Here is an 18,631-nt window from a genome sequence, read left to right on the forward strand (position 1 = left end):
GTGTTTTCATCTGCAGTCATGCCTCAGTAGATGTCGGGCTTATGTATCAGGACTGTCTCATGTGATGGAGGACTGCTTGGCCGAGCAGAAATCTGATGAAACGGACACCGCCACCGAGGAAAACAGACTCATTCCAGTCCAAATGCAGGGTAGAGGCAATACGCGCCCAATGGATTCAGTCATGACTCAACACACAATCATACTCTTATATACTTTATTTTATACAGGTAGATGAATGTATACATAGTATACAATGCAAGAGACAGCTGATAAAAATAAGATTATCTGTACAAGACGTGAACGAATAAAAACACCACCTTTTAGATGGTCGAATGTGAAACAACCTAAAGGACAACGTAGGCTGTGTCCTTTAAGGACAACACATGCTTCAAATACTTGAATATTGACAAAAACCCCAACGGGATGCACCTAAACTCGAACCCAAGTTAGGTTTTCATACCGAAAAACTTCACACTTCTCTTCACTGGTAAATCTACACATAATATCTCTGATCTGAATTAAATGGATGCCTGCCAACCATGATGAATGTTTTAATCTTTTTATACTTTTAAAAACATATATTTCTCTTGGTTATGTACCAAAAAGAAAATCATTTGAGCACCGGGAGAAATGATCCGACATGGGGCACTGCGTGACAGACGAAAGCAACACTTGAGCTAAACCGGAGCTCATTAAAGGCTGGAGGTGATGGAGCAGCTGCAACCCACAGGAACTACTCAAGTCTAACTGCAGTAAAAAGAAGACGTCTCACACACACACACGCGCACACAAACATACATACACACACCAAGCTTTGGATGTAGTCAATATTTAAGTTGGTTGTTGGGATGTTGATATTTTCTCTGTAATGTAATTTGTCACCTGTTTCATTTTGGATCTGTCCATATTTTATAGCATCTGATCGAAGATGGGTTGAGGGGTTTGATCATGTTTTTATGAAATTTACACCCCAGACAGGCTGCCAGTTTGACATAGAGAACTTAGATGAAAGACTTTTGTTGCATTTTGGGCGTCTGTTCCCACGACAGCTGCTCAGAACCACTGAAAACACTTTTTGAAAATGGTCCGAATCCGTGAAAACGGAGGAAAACGTGGCTATCTGAAAACGCTGCGGCCCCGTCTCCTCGTTGATGGCAGAGATGTTGCTACTGTGCATGCTGATTTGTGTTTCTCATTCTGCCTCTTCTCAGAGGTGAACGAGACGCATCCAACTGGGCCGAGGACCAACTGGAAGGATTAGAGCTCTTGGTTGATCTGGATCTCATGAGACCAGAAGAAGTCAAGGACCACAGGAATGTCTGAGCTCTCCACATTTTCTCCACAGCCCCATGCAGACGAACGCAGTATGAAAAAAAAAAAGATGGGCGGATGAACTGAGATGTGCTCCGACGTCGCCATGCTGCTGTCCAATTCATGCAGGTCGGTTAGGGTTTAAACTGGGGATGCACCAATAACAGTACCGGGTATCCGAGCCGATACTGCACAGAGAAGTCATGAAAGCTCCCCGCTTTGGCAATGTAGAAGAAACAGCTGAGCAATTACAGATGTTTTTTTTAAATAGAAGAGACAGACACATCACGAGTGCACCACACAGAGAGACTACATTCACCGTAGAAAATATGTAAATAGCAAAGTCCTCTTCTACACATGTGGGAGGTTTGGTCATGAGATGGGGAATCTTTGTTTATAATTTCTTAATAGTTCATCAAGTATGTAGGATGTACTGGTAAATGTGTCATTTTGATGATCTGTAAAGCTCATCACATCACTTACAGCGAAAGGTTGAAAAAGTTGATGAATTTGTGTCATCCAGCCGGTGCGCCAGCATGAGCCTGGTCTCCTGGTCAGAAAACCTCTGGAATGTTTCCACAGGTTGCTGGATTGTCACAGGAAATACACTTACTGACTGATAAACATTAAAGATACTCGTTAACTCTAACATTTGAATGCCACTTTGATGATTTTTGGAGTGTGTTACAATCTTTGGAAGTGATAATGGTCGACAAACAAGCTAACGACCAACTGCATCAGCTGCTTTCAGGGATCACGTGTGACCTCTAACCCCTGAAACTTTACCGTGACTTCACCACCACTGACCGTCCAACATATATTCGGATTTATATCACTTAGAGAAAATTCCTCCTCCATAACCATAGAAAAACTATAAACTAGGAATGCTTGATATCACTGCCACATCATTTATATGATGCAATATTGGCTTTAAAATGAAATAATGGAGTGTGAAACGAGTGTTTCTGCTTACAGCAGACTCATAAAGTAGAAACTTCAAGATTCTGCCCCAATTCTCAATGCTTGACTCAATGCATCAGATTAAAATGTACCACTTGGTCATAATAAAACTGTTCTGTTTCACAACAATAAGTAAAGTAACACGTGAATTCCACGGCAGTTTGAGAACTTGGACAATATGGGTAAATATATGCACATGGCGATGAATGATCCAATAAGTTTGTGGATAGTTGAGGTCAAATTGTTTCGCATTTTTACTTCACAGGGATGAAATCATGAATAGTTCAATAGTTAATAGTTCAATAGTTCAACATTTTTTTTTGTTTTGATCTAATTGCCACTCCTACAAAACAATATTAGCATTGGTTCTTTTATTGGTTTATAATATGGTGAATCTTGAAGCCACACATTAGCAACCTTTTTACTAGGGATGAACCGATACCGATCATGATACCGATACCAGTATTGGGTATCGAATCTGACACTGGATGGAGTTCTCGTACTTGTGAAAGCTTCCCAATACGACCTCATGAGTATTTCAAACTTTTGAATGTACTGTGAATGTACTGAAATCTCCAAGGCTATTCAAGGTGTGTGTGGCGTTCACATGAGGCAGTGTGGCGGTGGTTCATGGCAATGGATAGTCTTCTTACATCGTTTGTGTCTGGAGTATGAATTAAACCTAACAGCATTTAATAAATACTCAGACTGGTACTTGGTATTGATAACGAGCAAAATTTCAAACTTGTCCTTTAAAAAAGTGGTATCGGTGCATCCCTACCTTTCCATTGGCAAAGCTTGAAAACCACCAGTGGCAGAATTGCTGATATATCCCAACTTTAAATTCTGTTGGACACATCTTCAAGGTATCGACTCAAAAAAACTATTTGAGTATGAAAGTTACCTGGACCACCACAACTGGAATGACGCTAACCCTTTCATGAGGACCTGTTCCTGCAGCAGAGAAATGGAGCAGATACAGTACTATGTTTCACATTTTGATTAGTTCCTCTGTGAACAGAAAAGCTACTGTTGGTTTACAGGTGAGATATTTCACAGCAGTGTCGGCGTAAACTTTCTTTTCTTTGCTGTGAAACCTCGCCTGGTGCAGCTCTGCTGAACCAGCAAACCGGGCAGTTCAGAGGAACCAGATGGTGCACATATACCTCCTTCACGTGTTCGAGTGTCTTTTTCTGATGGTAAACTGACGTTTTGGGGATAACTGTCATTCTAAACAGCAATCCAATATCTGAAAGAGCCCTGGGGAAATGCCCCGGCTTTGTGTCCTAGTAGAGGTAGAGTAACCACAAGTAAAACCTGCCGAAGTTGCTTTGACACTTCACCAGAAGACAGTTGTCTGTTTCTCGTCTTCGGTAAACAAGCGCCTGTCCTGTCAGACAGTGGAGGAAGACCCTCTCTGTTTCCACTGGCTTACTTTGTTGCAGCCTCTTCAGACATAGTTGGGCAACATTTGAGTGTTCTCACACTTTGCTCAGCGCAGATTTGCTGATTCTGGCGAAGGTTCAAGTCAAACGGTCCCTCCGCCTGCCGTTAAGAAGTCCAGACACACCCGGGCCGGTTGTGTCCTGCTCTAACACGGCTTCAGGTTGCACAGGTCCAGTTCCTGAGGCTTCCTCCTCCCAGAGCAGTGCTCTCTGGGCAGATTCAGACCGTTGTCAGTCATGCAGCGCACTGCCCGCCTCCTAAAGCCCCTCCCGCAGGATTTGGAACAAGGAGACCAGGTGCCAGCGTCCCACACAGGACACGGATCCCCGCATGCCCTCACCGATATGGGCCTGTCGGCGCCGTCGCAGTCCAGCACAGAGCGCCCCTCCAGGTTCTGGCACTGCACCAGCCTCTTCTGCAGACCGTTCCCGCAGGTCACCGAGCAGGACTCCCACCCTCCCGTCACCCAGTGACTCGTCGGCCTCTTCCCCATCATCTGCTTCTTCGATTCGATTTTGTTGCTGTCGGACAGGACGCTGTTGTGAGCTTTGTGGCTCTTCTCCTCTTTGCGCAGCGTTTTCTCCTCCTTGCTCTCCTTAGAGATGTAGAAGGAGTAGCGCACCCTGGGAGGAGTCATCTTCCCCACCGAGAGCACCTCCACGGTCAGAGGCTCCTGCAGGGGCCTGGTGGCCTGAAGAATCTCCACGGACGTGGAGGTCCCGCTGTATCGCAGCAGGCTGCCTTTCACCAGCAGGTCGCGCTCCACCGCCGACACCACGTAGTTTCCGTTCAGGAGGTATTTGCCGTGACGGTTCTTCACAGCCAAGTAGTTCTCATCGCTGACGATTCCTCGGTAGCCGCGCTGTCGGATGTCGATGTTGGAGGCTCCCGCAGGCAGCATCACCACAAAGTTGTAGCCATGACTGGAAAAGAGGAGTAGAGGTGTCAAATATTAATGGTGCTGTTCAAACATTTTTCCAAGTCACTATTTGCATAAGGATTTCCGGGGAGAATCTCACAAATCTTCCCTGACAGGTAAACCCAACCATGCATCTGAGGACGAATGAGGGCAGCTACCTGAGCTGTGCTGCTCAGCCAACAAGCAAACTGAACACAAACTGAGATGAACTCATGAAATCTGAGTACAGAGCAGATCTCTAAACCAACCAAACTCAATACTTATGTGGATCCTCATGGATTGTAGAAAAAAAAGGTCCTTCATACAGTTGAAAGAAGTCAAGAAAAGGTGTAGGAAGACAAATATTTGACAGCTTTTCCCTCTTGCCTGAAGCTTGTGTCAAGCTGTAAGTCCAGGATGTGTCAGGCCAGAGGCTGAAGGCAGGACAAATGGAAGCAGATACCTCAGTGAGGTCAAACAGGCGATCGTGTTGGTTGTTAGTTTGAACCCAGACAAGACACAACACGTAAATTATGGAGTCGTTGGAACTTTTTTTTTGGGTGGACTTGCAAAGACAACTTGGCTGCGACTTTGCTAAGGCAACGTTCATACAGCAATGGCAGAAACACTGAAAACAGCGTTGTTTACATGTTGAGTGGGTGCCGCGGGTTATTTTTGTAATGAAACCATAAACATGTGCTGAGCACAACATGCTGTAAATATTAATAGTTAATGTCTACAGCATAATAGTTAATAGTGCACAGAGCTTCATATGGACAGATGAACAAGTTGCATTGCTGTTACAGTGAATTTCAACTACAAAACGACCACGTCTCAGGAGAATGCTGGGAATCAGGACTCTCTGGAGGCTGCCATTGTTGTTACTGTGCAGCTAAGAATGCATGTGCATTTACTACGGCCGTTTCCTCCATATACTTGGGACTGAGCTCAAGCATTTTCAGAAAGTTTTGTTTTGATCCGTCAACACAACGGCCGAATTAAACCGTTTCCGAAAAGTCCCACCCTGAAATCCACTCTCCAAAAAGTTGTGTTTTCTAGTAGCTCTGAGTACCATTGTTTAAATGAACATCAACAATCCAATGGGAGTTTCACTTTTTCTCTTCAAATCATTACTGAAAAACAGGGCCTCTAATTTCAAATATTAATTGACAAATTAGTTCATTTTTGAGAGAGGCTGATCACTGCAAACTCGAAACGCATCACAGGAGTTTAGTTTAGGAGGAGGTCATGCAGGGGGTCCAGTCGAATAGTCACACTTAAACTCGCTCAAATTTACACTCATACCCATTTTTCTGCTTTTACCACATCAACTTTGAGGACATCATATTTATGATATCCCATGCAATAACAACACCACAAAAAAGTGTTATGCATGTTCAGTGAATAAATTAATGATATAGTGAAAAAACCAGCAACAACAGAGCTGGTATGAACTACCAACATGCAGATAAGTGCTAACTGTTTGCATTAATGCCTCTGTGAACTCAAGCTAAAGCTAACATCACTTACAGTTTCATATCTTGCATGTTGCTGTCAGGTAGGCTAAACTCGTTCAGAATCATTAAACTACTCTTTCTACAGAAAATAAGAGTTCAGGAAACTTAATAGAGCTGCTTACTTGTGTGTAACTTATTGTGCTAGTTTTTTGTAACAGGGTGAATCACTTCATCCCAGTTCAGTAAATATTGCTATGACAATAAATGTGTGATATATTATGAATTCCTTTTTATTAAAGCCCTGGAAAGGAAATGCAACCAGGACATTTTCTTTAACTTATGAACCCCTCCAGATCCCAACTTAAAAAAAACTGGTATCGGTGTATCCCTAATACAGATACATTAAATCTGCGTGTAACAGTGTTATGTATGGACTGAACACACTGAGTACATCTCCTGTTGAAACAGTATGGAAAAGATGTGAGGAAGAAAAGCATGCCTCAGCTCTGGTATGTTTCATGGAAGAACAGCAGATCCCCAAAACTACTTACATGGGCTTGGTGAACAATCCTGAGACCTTTTTGCAGCCCTGATTGTCCCCGCCGCACACGCCGCACTTGTCAAACTTCTTGTTAGAGTCCAGCTTGCCGTCGCAGCCCGCCTTGATGCACTTTCCCTGCACGCAGACAGCCGATGTGTCTGGAGAGCAGGGCGTCCCGTCCACCACCTGCAAGCATAGAAGCATTAAACCACATGCATATCCAGTGGAAAGCTTTATTTTCTTAAATCCTGCTGTATATTAAAAAAAAAAAAAAATACAATAGCTGCATTAATAGAAAACCAGGAAGAGACAGAGGGACTGTGCAGTGTCCTTTAGTGTAAACGAGGCGCTGGCTTGTATTTCTGCTCCAAGCTTTGTTTCCTTGCTGATTGCATAAATAGTTGCTGACAGGCCACAGCTGTGAGGTGACACCGTCCCTGAACGGTTCCCTTTCTCACCACTCCATCTGTCCCCAGCAGCCAGCAACACTTGACCTCGCATTGCTTTGCGGCTGATAGAGCGAGCCGCCACCTCTCGGGTTGGGCCGAATTACCCGAGATGTGTCGCTGAAAGCTTGGGCCGCAGCCCGACGTGAGTCCCACTCGTGATTCATGGGCCGCTCGCCAACACGGAGCTCAGGTTACATTACGGAACCAACTAGTTCAGAATGTTAAGAGAATGGGCTTTGATTTTCTTTCACAGCACCGTAATGAAAGCTGACATCGCTGCCCGATGTACAGCCTGCAGCATCATTCACACCACAGCCACTAATTACCATGTAAACCAGCTTCCAGATGGCTGGCTAATTATAGTTTGCCAGTAATGTGAAAGAAATCAACATTTCATTTGGTAGAGAACTTCTCAGAACTCCCCGGTGTTGCTCTACTTCATTAAGGAAGTCTGTTTTAACAAGGCGCCGTTCACACGACGACGATTTCAAGAGAAGGCACGCGTGGTTTCATTACAAAACAGCAGCCACTAGTGGCCCAATGTGAAAAATGAATCATTTTCAGTGCGTTTTCACTTGAAATGTAAACTACAGTCCTGAGCAGAGCTTTTTCAGCAAGGATGGATTTCTGATGTAAAGCAGACTGATGGTGAGAATTATAGGAGGAGTGGTTCAGCTTACCTTCGGTGCGAGGACGTAGAAGTACCCGGTCCCGTTTGCTCGGCAGATGAGCTTGCATTTGTCTTTCGGAGAAATGCCGGAATATTTGGGAACCCAAACTACAGAGGAGCCGAGTCTGTTGGTGTTGAGGTTCAAGCCGTTGAAGGCCTCGCACTGCTCCTCCCGGAAGCTCTTAGCTAAAGAGGGCAAAACAGAATCAAATCAGACTAGTAAACACTAAAGCAGCATAATATGTCACAAATCATTGTGATATTCATGTGTGATCGCAAAAGACTGACAGAACTGGAGGGAGTTACAGCAAAAACTGTCTGAACACCAATTACAAGATTTAAATGAATTTTTGTGAATAAAATAAAAAAATTATTGCAAAAGAAAGGAGAAGTTATCGATTAATTCACTTTATTTGACAATTCTTCATCTATTAAATCAAAATAAATCCTTCAGATCAAAACATGCTCACCTGTTTCAGGACACGAGTTGAGGTTACAGGAGCGGTATTTTATGCGAAGGCCATAGCAGTATTTGCCTCCATTCTCAGGCGCCGGGTTATCACATGCTCTTTTGGCGAGCTGAACGCCTCCACCGCAACTCCTGGAACATTCTTCAAATGCACCCCACTTCCCCCAGCGTCCATCCACCTGAGACAACAGGACAAGTGTTTCAAGTCAAAAAGCATCATTTTTGCATTTTGGTTAGAGAAAAGTCTTGCGCTCTGATAACGCCGGTTTGCACAGAAATGGCAAAATCACTGACAACGATGTCGTTTGCATGCCAGGCCATCAGGTGGAGCTAATGTTTGTATTTATAGTGAAACCACAAACATGTTGAGGGAACAATACAGCAATGGGAGGACAGGGAAATTCGCATGGACCAGGAGTCTGCAATCTGCAGTTCTGAAGCCACACGTGGCTCTTTAGCCGTTCTGTAGCGGCTCCCTGAAGGTTTCAGAAAGATAGATGTAAATCAATAACAAATGGGAAAAATAGTCCAAAACCACAATAGTTTGTAGAAAATGCTAAAACAGCTTAAACAAACAAAAAAAGACTAGAATTAAAGAAAAGCATAACAATTAAAAATAGTATTTTATTGTTTCAATATTATTTTATTTTATTTAAAAAAATAACATTTAAAAAAGCTTAAAAGTGACTGAAAATGGTTAAAAAGCTCAAATGTCAAATTTGTGTAAAATAAACAAAAATATATAACTGCTAAAATAATAACCAAAAGATCTAAAAATGTAACAAAACATTTCCTATCATAAACTATAACATTATGAATGCAAATTTTTGGACGAACATGAAAACTATCATCCATGAAACTTTTTAAACTATGCTAGCCTCATGCCAAAGCAAAATGTTCCACTTAAACTTGATTTGGCTGAAAGTGACAAAAACCGCTCTCTTGGTCATGCAGGTTTCAGACCCTGGAATGGACGGACGGCGACCTTTTTCGAAAACTTTCCCAAAATTTCCAAAAAAGCGGTATTTTCAGTGGTTCACCGTTGTCATATGAATGGACTCCTAAAGCAAAGTTTCGCATTCACAGGCCCTGAATATGTGTCAGCAGTGACCCAACAGGAAGTTGCTTTCTTCCTACGCTCCCTCACCTTTGCCTGCATGGTGCTGTTCTTCTCAACACACGCCCCTTGGTAGCAGACCTTGCCGCTGCTGCAGGTGGTGCCGTCCGCCCAGGGGAAGTGCCGGGTCTGGCAGACCAGCTGTCCGCGGGCCTTCCCGGTGCACCACAGCTTGGAGCAGGGCTGCATGTAGGGACAGGGTTTGGAGCCCGAGCCAAAGGCCAGCTCGCACTGGCGGTGGAGGCTGTAGCTGGAGCCGGGCAGGTGGTCCGGCAGAGACAGCTGCTTCTGGGGCTGGTCCAGCAGACAGTCTCCTGCAGGAACAAACAAACAAGACTGCAAACAGTGAGGCTGCAGCTATAATGTTAAATTATATTATATTATTCAAGGGTATGGACATATTAGCATGTAAAAAAAAAAATGTTTCCCATTATTCAATTCATTTCATCATTAGAGTCATGGACAAAATAACTGGTATTTTATTTCTGCTTCAAGTCCTTCTCCAATTAAAAAAAAAACAAAAAAAAAAAACACCCTAAAGATCTGATTGTGCAGACTGAATCAATTTGTTCTGCAGGGTTTTTTTTCTACCTTTCCAAGCCTGCTAGGCTCTGCTGCTGAGGGGCATCCTCGCTGCATGATGATGCCACCACCATGCTTCACTACGTCTATGCAGTCATGTACAAAGTTTGGTTCCATCAGTTACTCATTGATCAGTTACAGTGGTATTGTTTTTTTCTTTTCCAAAAGTAGTGGCATTACTTCATTAACTGTCAGGAATATTGACCGTGACAGAGGGAAGGGTCCTGGGTCCTTTTTTTGGTGTACAGTTCAGATTGTTTCCAGCTGAGAGCTGCATGATGAAACCTGGACAAAATTAGAGGAGGTCTGAAGTGTTTACTAACCATGACCTCTGTCCAGGAACTCGGTAATGATGGCAGCGCTGCACACAGACCAGGGTCGGCTCCTGTCGATCTGAATCAGCGTGGGAGACATCATGTGGTTGTCCTTCAGCCTCCCAAACACCTCCTCGCATGCCTTCACGTTGTCGTGCGGCATGTTGAAGACGTGACCTGGGGAGGGGGGGGGACAACGGGGTCACATGTTCGCTGGGGTCCGGTGGCTCCTGGGTGGATGCAGTGACACCGCCACGATGACAGAGGCATGAGAAAATATTCATGTAGTAAGAAGCTTTTGACCAGATGTCACAACACGCAGAAGGCACAGCTGGATGGGCGCCGGCTGCGGATGATGTCAGAGCAGACAGGAATGCAGCTGTGCATGGGAACGCAGAACATGGCGCGAGTCCACGTCCGAAACCGGGCCTGACGGGGGAATTCATGCAGTTCCCAAGGAAATCATTTCATCCCATAAATACGCTCCAGTCGTATGTTCCAAAGGGAGAAACAACACAAACTCTGGCTTTTAACATGTTCAATCATCGGACTGGCTGTTTTGAAGGGGAAATTGTGTAATTACTTGACTTATATGAGGACTGGTGTAAACCAATACCTCTTCTGGGACCTCGGGGTTGATCATCACATTTCAGGCACAAGTTCTACATTAGCTGAACAATCCTCTTAACCACTTATTATCAGAGTCGTCCCCAAGGCCCTCCATAATATCTAATGGCATCTGTTCCTCCATTCAACACCAACATCCACCCAATCCGAGACAGGATGGCGGCGACTGGTACCTCTGCCTGTTAACACGAGGTGAAGGACCAGTCCATTTCAGGCTTAGCACTGTTAGCAATTAACTCAACAGCTACGTATGTCCCTGGCATGCACAAGATATCTTGAGGAATCTGGCAACTGTCAATGATCTCAAAACAACTTGAATCTTTTCTTCTTTAAAGCTATTGAACATCTCAAAATGTTTTCACAAGACTGTGGTTTCATTGCAGTACAAAATGAACTAATCTCTGTATTTTCGGGCTGCGCAAAGGTGTTTTGGCAGTATCAACACTGGCAATACAAATGCTGCAAAGATCAAAGCACAATAGCACAAGAACACCTTTAAAAAATATCCAGTCAAAAGACAAAAAACACAAACAAGTCCCAGCCAATGAACAAGACGTTAACATCATCAACATAAGTGTTTGTATTTATTGTGAATCGTATTGTTATTGTTAACACCAGTACATCCAGCCACTCCATCATAAACACAACGCATGGAAAAAAAAAAAAAGTTTCCAGCAGATTGTTCTCGGGAGAACAGCTGTAAAACCCTCATGTGAATCCTGTTTGCACATCATGGCCTCGTGGTATTGTTGGTTGATCGAATGCACAATCTCACTGCATGAAGATGTAATCAAAGCTTCACACAGGAACTCAGTAAATCAGACCCAAAGTGTCCTATAAACACCACTGAGTGGATGAACTTCCTTTTACTTTTTCTGTTGATGTAAGACCTCGGTGAGCCGGACCGTCTGAGATGTTCATTTATGATATCATGGGAAATGCTTTGGATTTTTCAAACGGTTATCTCTCGCTGGCCGCCTGCAGCTGCCAGTGTGGAGTTACACTGTGCAGCTGCTCTGCCGAGCTGCTCAGCTCTCAGCCTGAGAGACCCGGAGACCGGCTGGCTTTCCTTCTGCCCGCTGACACCAGTCAGAGAGGCTGATTCTCAGACAGAACATCAGGTGAACGCAATTAAAAAAGCTGGTAGGACTGAAACGCCGCAGTATCGCAGGGCTAATAAGGAGACCTGCAGATGGAGGGATAGCATGAAGTTTCAGAGCCTTCGGGCAATTAGGCACCTATAGAGTATGTCCATCAAACCTAACTGCTGTATTCCTTAGGCCTTTAAGCAGCTCCAGCCTCGAGCACGTCTCGATCCCCTGCCAAATGAGCACGAGCAAAACTCAGAAATCCGTTTCGCAAGTGTTCTTACCGAGTTCGTGAGCAGTGGTGAAAGCTGAGGGTAGGCCGTCATCCTCAATGACGGAACAGCTTCTCTTCGGGTCGCACATGGTCCCAACGTCGGCCATCCCCAGCGTGTCGCAGGTTGTAGCCCCACAAAGGTCCTGTTAGATGCAGAGAGACGAGTCACGTAAAACAAAAACAAAAAAACATAATTTCTTAGCTCAAACTGTTTGTCTGCAGATTCAGATTGGACTCTTGCCTTGTTCTGGACATGTTCTGCGCGGCCAAACCGTGAAAAATCACTAATTCAAAGCATGTGGGGCTGCGCTTTGCTTGTTCTCTCTTCTTAAAATACACTGAAATAGAGGGCCAGGGGAGATTGGGCTGCCACACACTTCCTCTGGGTGGTTTTCTCCCCCAGGGAGGTAACAATATACCTGCCACACACTGCTGGAGTCAACAGGGACCACTGCCACTGACCCCTCATTGATTCTGCCTATTGACCTCCTGATGTGTTGCATAAAGACCAATGCGACCCAACCTTTTATTTACCCCCAAAAAGGCAATGATTCAAATCGAGAGCAGCACCCGAAGAGTGTAAAACACTTTGTGGGCAGCTCAAGCAGTGTAAAAACACACCATGTAAGTGAAATCTGTGTTCAAATGTGTGTGTAAGGTTCTGGGTAGGCTTGTGCTGATCGGTAATCTGCAGTTGGCATCTGCAAACATTCAGCTAAAAGGTCCAACACAAAAGGTGAAGTCAATCCAACAGTCTTCTGAAATAAAACATGACGGGTTTAAATCGTATTTCGCCTTATTTCAACATTACATCATATTTAAGGGCAAAAGAACAAAAGCCAGAGTCAGAAAAGTAGAAGAATCAACAAGTCAACAGCTGCTCCACTCCTGGCTCATGTGATGGAACAAATCTGCGGGCTGCAGCCATCGGCTGGTGTAGTTTACGCATAACCTCCGACTGATTACCCCCCGCTGCTTTGCTTACTCCCCAGTTGCTTTGGGTACTGGCAATCCCACACGCTGACGGTGAGATGATTTGATTCGAGGCAAAAAACTGTCCAACGTGTGCTGTGATTGTCAAAGTTTCATACGCTCCTATACAGGCTCTTGAGTCATGACAGTGGAATTATCAGACACCCTGCCTTGAAACAGATGGGAGAGAGAACAGCAATAACAGTAGCGGTTGGTGTTCTCAGTGTTCAATAACAAGGCTAAACATCAGAGTCCAGGCAGAATTGTCTTGCTTCTCAGAAGAGTTTAGCTACTCAGTGATTCTGAGAAGATGTATGACTCGATGTGTGACATAAACTTTCTTCATTTAAATATCAATTGCTTTAATGTCTTCACAAACATATCAACATGTAGTATGCTAGAGAAAGAGCTGCACAGACGACTCTGGAGAAAGTCGCTGTACACACCTCCAGCTTGACAGATGTGAGAGAACTGCAGATGTATCAGACTTTGACTCACTCAGCTGATTTAATATTTAGAATCACCTACCAGCCACCTATTGACACTGCAGCCTCGTCTCAGACTGATCTCTGTCGTCACTGGTCTGGCGCTCACTGTGATGTTAGCATCATGTTTGTTTTACAGCATGCAGAAGACACTTCAGTTGTTTCGATGACATACATTTACCATGTTTCCTGGACAATACAATGTCTTGTTTTAAAAAAAACATTATCAAGAGAAAAAAACAAACAGAAAAGTAATGTAAATGTACTCCTCAAGTTCAATTGGGCATCTTTTATCGAGTACGAGTCCGCTGTGCAGTATTGGAGAATACCTGTTATTGGTATCGGAACAGGTGTATCTCTAGTATCTCTTGATTTCTCTAGTCCCTCACAAGTTTCTCACTCTGAACCCTTTTCTGCTGCTCTCTTTCTGTTTTCTGTTTTTTCTTTAAATTCTGCTGTGGATATTTTTATTGCTCGTTCAGTCAGTTCTTCTGTGGTGCTGTAGCAGCTTTCTGTTGTGATACAGAGACACCTACTGGCCACACACAGTATGTATCAGATCAGTTGTTTCTTAATATCAGCAGTCAAACATCTAAAAACAGTGTGACTGATAGTCCACTAATTACGGTACTGAAGTTGTTCTTAGGAAGAACAAACTCAATTCTATGTTTTTTTGAACATTCATAAAGTGCGAGAACAAAGATAGCTTTAAAAGACGCATCCATAGAGGTCAACTGGAACGCCGTTTTTTCCAACGTGGCAACATTCTCAGTCAGGAATCCGAGGCTTCAAGACAACTGCAGTGGAGCGTGAGCTCAAAGCACGACTGTACTGATGACTCTGGACTCAGCTGTTTCCCTCTGGAACGACTCAGTATTATTATTGGAATAACAGACTCATTCAGGATCACTGTCTTCATTGTCCATCCTCTGTGTGCCTTAAATCTCCTCCGGTCCCGGTCAGGGATTGTGTCTCGTGTGCTCTTCAAAGTAAACATGAACTTGTTAACCCGGAGTTGCAACAGCGGCCTGGTGATGCCAGGATCGCCCTCCTGCCAGCCATGTGTCCTGCACACCACCTCCGCTCCATAACCTTCCAGGGTTTTTTTCATTACCAGACTTTTTTCCAATGCAGCAGCTGCTCTCATTGTGATCTTCAAGGACAACAACACCCGAGCTGGACTTTCCTATATGCAGGAGCCTGCGGTGTAAAGAGGGGCTGTTTCCCAGCACGGGGCTGAGTCTCCTCTCATTTTTAACCTCGGAGTGTTTTTGTGTGTTGCTATGCAGTGAAGCAGAAGCAGTGTGTGTCACAGCCAGAAGTGGGCTTAATGGAAAGCAGGCAGCACTGATAAGCGGGGATCAGAAAAGTGGGAGCAGTGGGGGGACGGTGTCTTACAGCTGCGGTGGGCACAAGGACGGACGGGACAGCTGAGAGCAAAAACTTCAGGCAGCAAAAGGATATTTACCACCTGAGTGGGCTCTGATGAAGTTTTGGGATCATATGAATCCAGTTTTGACTTGGAGTCTCTCAAATTCACTGAAGTCTCATTTACATGACAACCTTTCAAGTGAAAACACACTGTTTCTGCACAGTGTGTTTTCTTGAATCAGAAAAGATTCAAACTTAGTAACAGCAGAAACACTGAAAATGGTGTAGTTACCCATTGGGCCACTAGTGGGTGCTGTTATTTGTTTTTGTAATGAATCCACAAAAACACTATGCAGAGAACAATATTCCAGAAACATTAATAATGCCAGTACATAGATATTTGTGTGACCAGATGAGCAGGTGGAATTGTTATTACTGTGATTCTCAACAATAAAACTACTCAATATGGAGAATCCGGCCTGGGAGTCATGACCCTGGAGGTCGCCATTGTTGTTATTGTCCATCTCCTCACACGTGTGCAGAAGAACTGTTTACTCCAGCCACGGTGCACATGAGCAGTAGCAGTGTTTCTGATGTTTGGAGCCAGAGCATCTCCAAAAACTGTCGTTTCTGCCAGTTTACGGGTCGACAGAGTCAGAAAGTCAGAACATTTTCAAAAAGTTTTCAGTACCTACAGGCACCGTAGTCCTGTAAATGGACACAACACAGGGGCAGTTTTGTTTTCACTTGAATTTTGTTGCGTAAACAGAGCCTCAGAAAGGCTGGATTCAGTTTTTATAGTGAAGCAAAACATCCTTCTGACAGACGGCCAGAGCTCGTGTCTTCATCACTCTTTCACTAAAGTTGACTTTAAGAGCTCATTTCGTCAACATGAACACGATACATGTTAGGCTGCAGCCCAAGATAAACACTGCCTGATAGCTGTGTTTTCTTTAGTTTTTTGGCTGTGTTTTGGCTCATTTTTGCTAAAAATGGTATTCTTTCAAGAAGCATTGAGATTTTGGAGCATCTTCCCCTGACTGCGCAGAGAGACATGCTTTCATTCAGGTTTGTTCGTAATGTTTTCTTTTCATAGTTCTCAGTATCCAGCCATCAATCAGCACTAGATAAAAGTTTTTACAGGATCTGCACTTGATTCAAACACCTCATTTATCTTTTCCATGATCGATTTGAATCACAACAAACACTTGCATTATACAATAATGAGAAAATTTGCTGACTTTGAATCACTTTTGTTGTTGATTTTTATTCGGAAAGTCACTTATTCTGATGTCAATTTAAAGCAAAAAAATTTAATTTGAGAAAAAAAATCAACTTTGACAAAGACCTCTAAATTCTGATTAAAAAAAACTGGATAAAAAAAATAGGTGATAAAAAAATCTCATTTCAATGTGTGAATTTTGTGCGGGAAGAAACCCAGTTGTGGCGCACAGCCCCTGACCTGTGACCTCTGACCTCTTACCTGTCTGGTGAAGAGGATGGCGGTGTCCCAGTACTCCGGCTGCTTGTCGCTGTGTTTGTTCAGCTTCTTCTGCCAGGAGCAGAAGTTGCGCAGAGTCAGCGCGGCGTTGCTGGACACCTTGGGCCCCTTGTCTGCGTCGCTCAGCGCCATGAAGCCCACCACCACCAGGTTGATGGAGTTGAGGATGCTCGGGTGCTTGTAGAGCCGCGCCGCCACGGACATCAGGGTCAGGACGTAGTGCTTCAGGTCGTCCCCGTGGAATTTGGCCATGGACTCGTCCGCCACCACCAGCACCTCCACGAACCGGGGGATGGAGGCGAACCGCTTGGACCTGCCCAGGGACTTCAGCACGGTGTCGCTCCAGCTGTCCACCTCCAGCTCGCTCATGTACCTGTACTTCTCCAGGGAGACGGTGAAGTTGGAGTCAGGTGTAACTCCGCACCTGTTGGTGCGTCTGCGGCGGCGGATGACGTGCGTCCCGTGCACGGAGTTGCCGAATCCGGTCGCTGCGCCCTCAGTGCCGGTCGGGCTGATGAAGTACTCCGTGCCATTGTAGGAGAAGCCCCCCTGCAGACCTTTGCACAGGCTGAGCGCGGCGAAGGAGTCCCGGTCCGCGTTGACGTGCCCGGAGTAGAAGCAGTCCCTGAGCTCGCTCTCGGGCTCCACGCTGCCTGCAGAGAGGAAGCTGACATCCGGCGTGAGGTGCAGGTAAAACTCCTCTTTGAACGCGCTCACTCGGAACACAACCTGCTCCGCGCGCCCTTGCGCACGCCTCTCGGGTTTCCTCTGCTCCACGCGGACGGGCACGCAGAAATCCGCCTCCATGCAGTGGCCCAGGCTCATAGAAAGTATTAACTGTGCAAAGAGAAGGAAAGAATTCACATGCACGGCCATCTCTGCTCATGCTCCAGAGAGTCCGCGGTGCGAATCCGATGCTTGCGGCGCAGCAGTCGTGCGCAAATGGCACCCAGGTCCTCTCCTCTTCACCAAAACGCACTATGCACGAGCGCTGCCTCCAGCTCCCTTCCCATCTTGCACCGTCTCCACTCTGCACACCAGCTTCTCCGAGCTGCTGCGCTTTAAAGTCGCGCGTAAACGCCGGGCTGCGGTTATCAAGTGAAATCTGAGTACGCGCGCGAGAGCGAGCTCATTGGTTCCCCGAGTCGGCGCATGCAAACTGCAACCACTTGTAACTCTCCAAATATTATTGTTGCTGTACAGCATGTGCGACAGGAGCGTCACACCCCTCCCTCAGCCCTGACTCAGCTCCAGAGGGAATGCGCAAAGACGGGCCAGTCTGAGAGCGGAGTTCAGTGCTGCAGAGCCCCGTCCCGCATGTTTTAGGGCTCTGCACGATGCAACACACCTGCTTGCATGGAGGGGGTCCCTGCTGGGCTCTCTCACGAGCTGATCGTCAGAGTTAGATGCGTGGAAAAACATGAATGACAGGAACGCCGCTGATGGTGCAGCTTTAACCAAGTTTTAATATTGAGTTTCACTCGAAGTTTGGCCTCCAAGTTTTCAAATAGAAAAACAGCTAAATTCTTAATCCTACCTACACTAATAGACTGACAGTACTCACTGGCACTGTGATTCCTTTTTTCTGAAGTTGAAACTGTTGAAATTCGATTAAATAGAACATATCATCTTGTTCCACAATGTAAAAACACAGAATAGAGACATCTTAACAACAATTTATTGCAAAGCAGAAAATGGAAATGTGTGTATACTCTGAGGCCCCATTTAAATGACAGCATTTAAATGAAAATGCATAATTTAAGACAAGTTTCATGTTTACAAAGCAACACTTTGAAAACAGTGTGCTGAAAACCATGCAGTGCTCATGTTTGGCCACTCTTGTTCACAATTAGTCATCTTCAGAAAGTTGTATTTTCAGTGGCTCCAAGCAAAGCTGTTGTGTAAACGGACACACAAAGCACAATGGCGGTTCACTTGAAATCGTCGTGGTAAACGGGCCCTGAATCTGTGCATATCTGTGCACACACGGACCAAGAACAGCCTGTCCAGGTGAACATCTGGATACACAGACTCTCCAGCACCTCACAGACTCAGGAGAGCCCATGAATGATTTAAAAGCCTAAAAACTGATTCATTTT

At 44.9% G+C, this 18,631-nt stretch overlaps 1 protein-coding gene across 1 annotated transcript; it reads right to left on the reverse strand.

The window, feature by feature from the left end:
- Window positions 1-210: 210 nt before the first annotated feature.
- adamts15b (ADAM metallopeptidase with thrombospondin type 1 motif, 15b) lies at window positions 211-17,550 on the reverse strand. Its single transcript, XM_030108813.1, has 8 exons — window positions 16,515-17,550; window positions 12,214-12,346; window positions 10,224-10,391; window positions 9,349-9,632; window positions 8,203-8,380; window positions 7,743-7,918; window positions 6,624-6,799; window positions 211-4,640 (listed from the first exon to the last, which is right to left on the reverse strand). Exons 1-8 carry the CDS (start codon window positions 17,406-17,408, stop codon window positions 3,863-3,865), a joined length of 2,787 nt encoding a protein of 928 aa, XP_029964673.1. The 5' UTR covers window positions 17,409-17,550; the 3' UTR covers window positions 211-3,862.
- Between the last annotated feature and the right edge of the window lie 1,081 nt (window positions 17,551-18,631).

This window comes from Salarias fasciatus, chromosome 14 (assembly GCF_902148845.1).
Source record: "Salarias fasciatus chromosome 14, fSalaFa1.1, whole genome shotgun sequence".
NCBI lineage: Eukaryota > Metazoa > Chordata > Actinopteri > Blenniiformes > Blenniidae > Salarias > Salarias fasciatus.

Coding starts and splice junctions, on each gene's coding strand:
- adamts15b (XM_030108813.1), bottom strand. CDS start 17,408: ATGGCCGTGCATGTGAATTCTTTCCTTCTCTTTGCACAGTTAATACTT. Junction 12,347..16,514: donor CCATCCTCTTCACCAGACAG/GTAAGAGGTCAG, acceptor TGCATCTAACAG/GACCTTTGTGGGGCTACAAC. Junction 4,641..6,623: donor GGATTGTTCACCAAGCCCAT/GTAAGTAGTTTT, acceptor CCTCTTTTCCAG/TCATGGCTACAACTTTGTGG.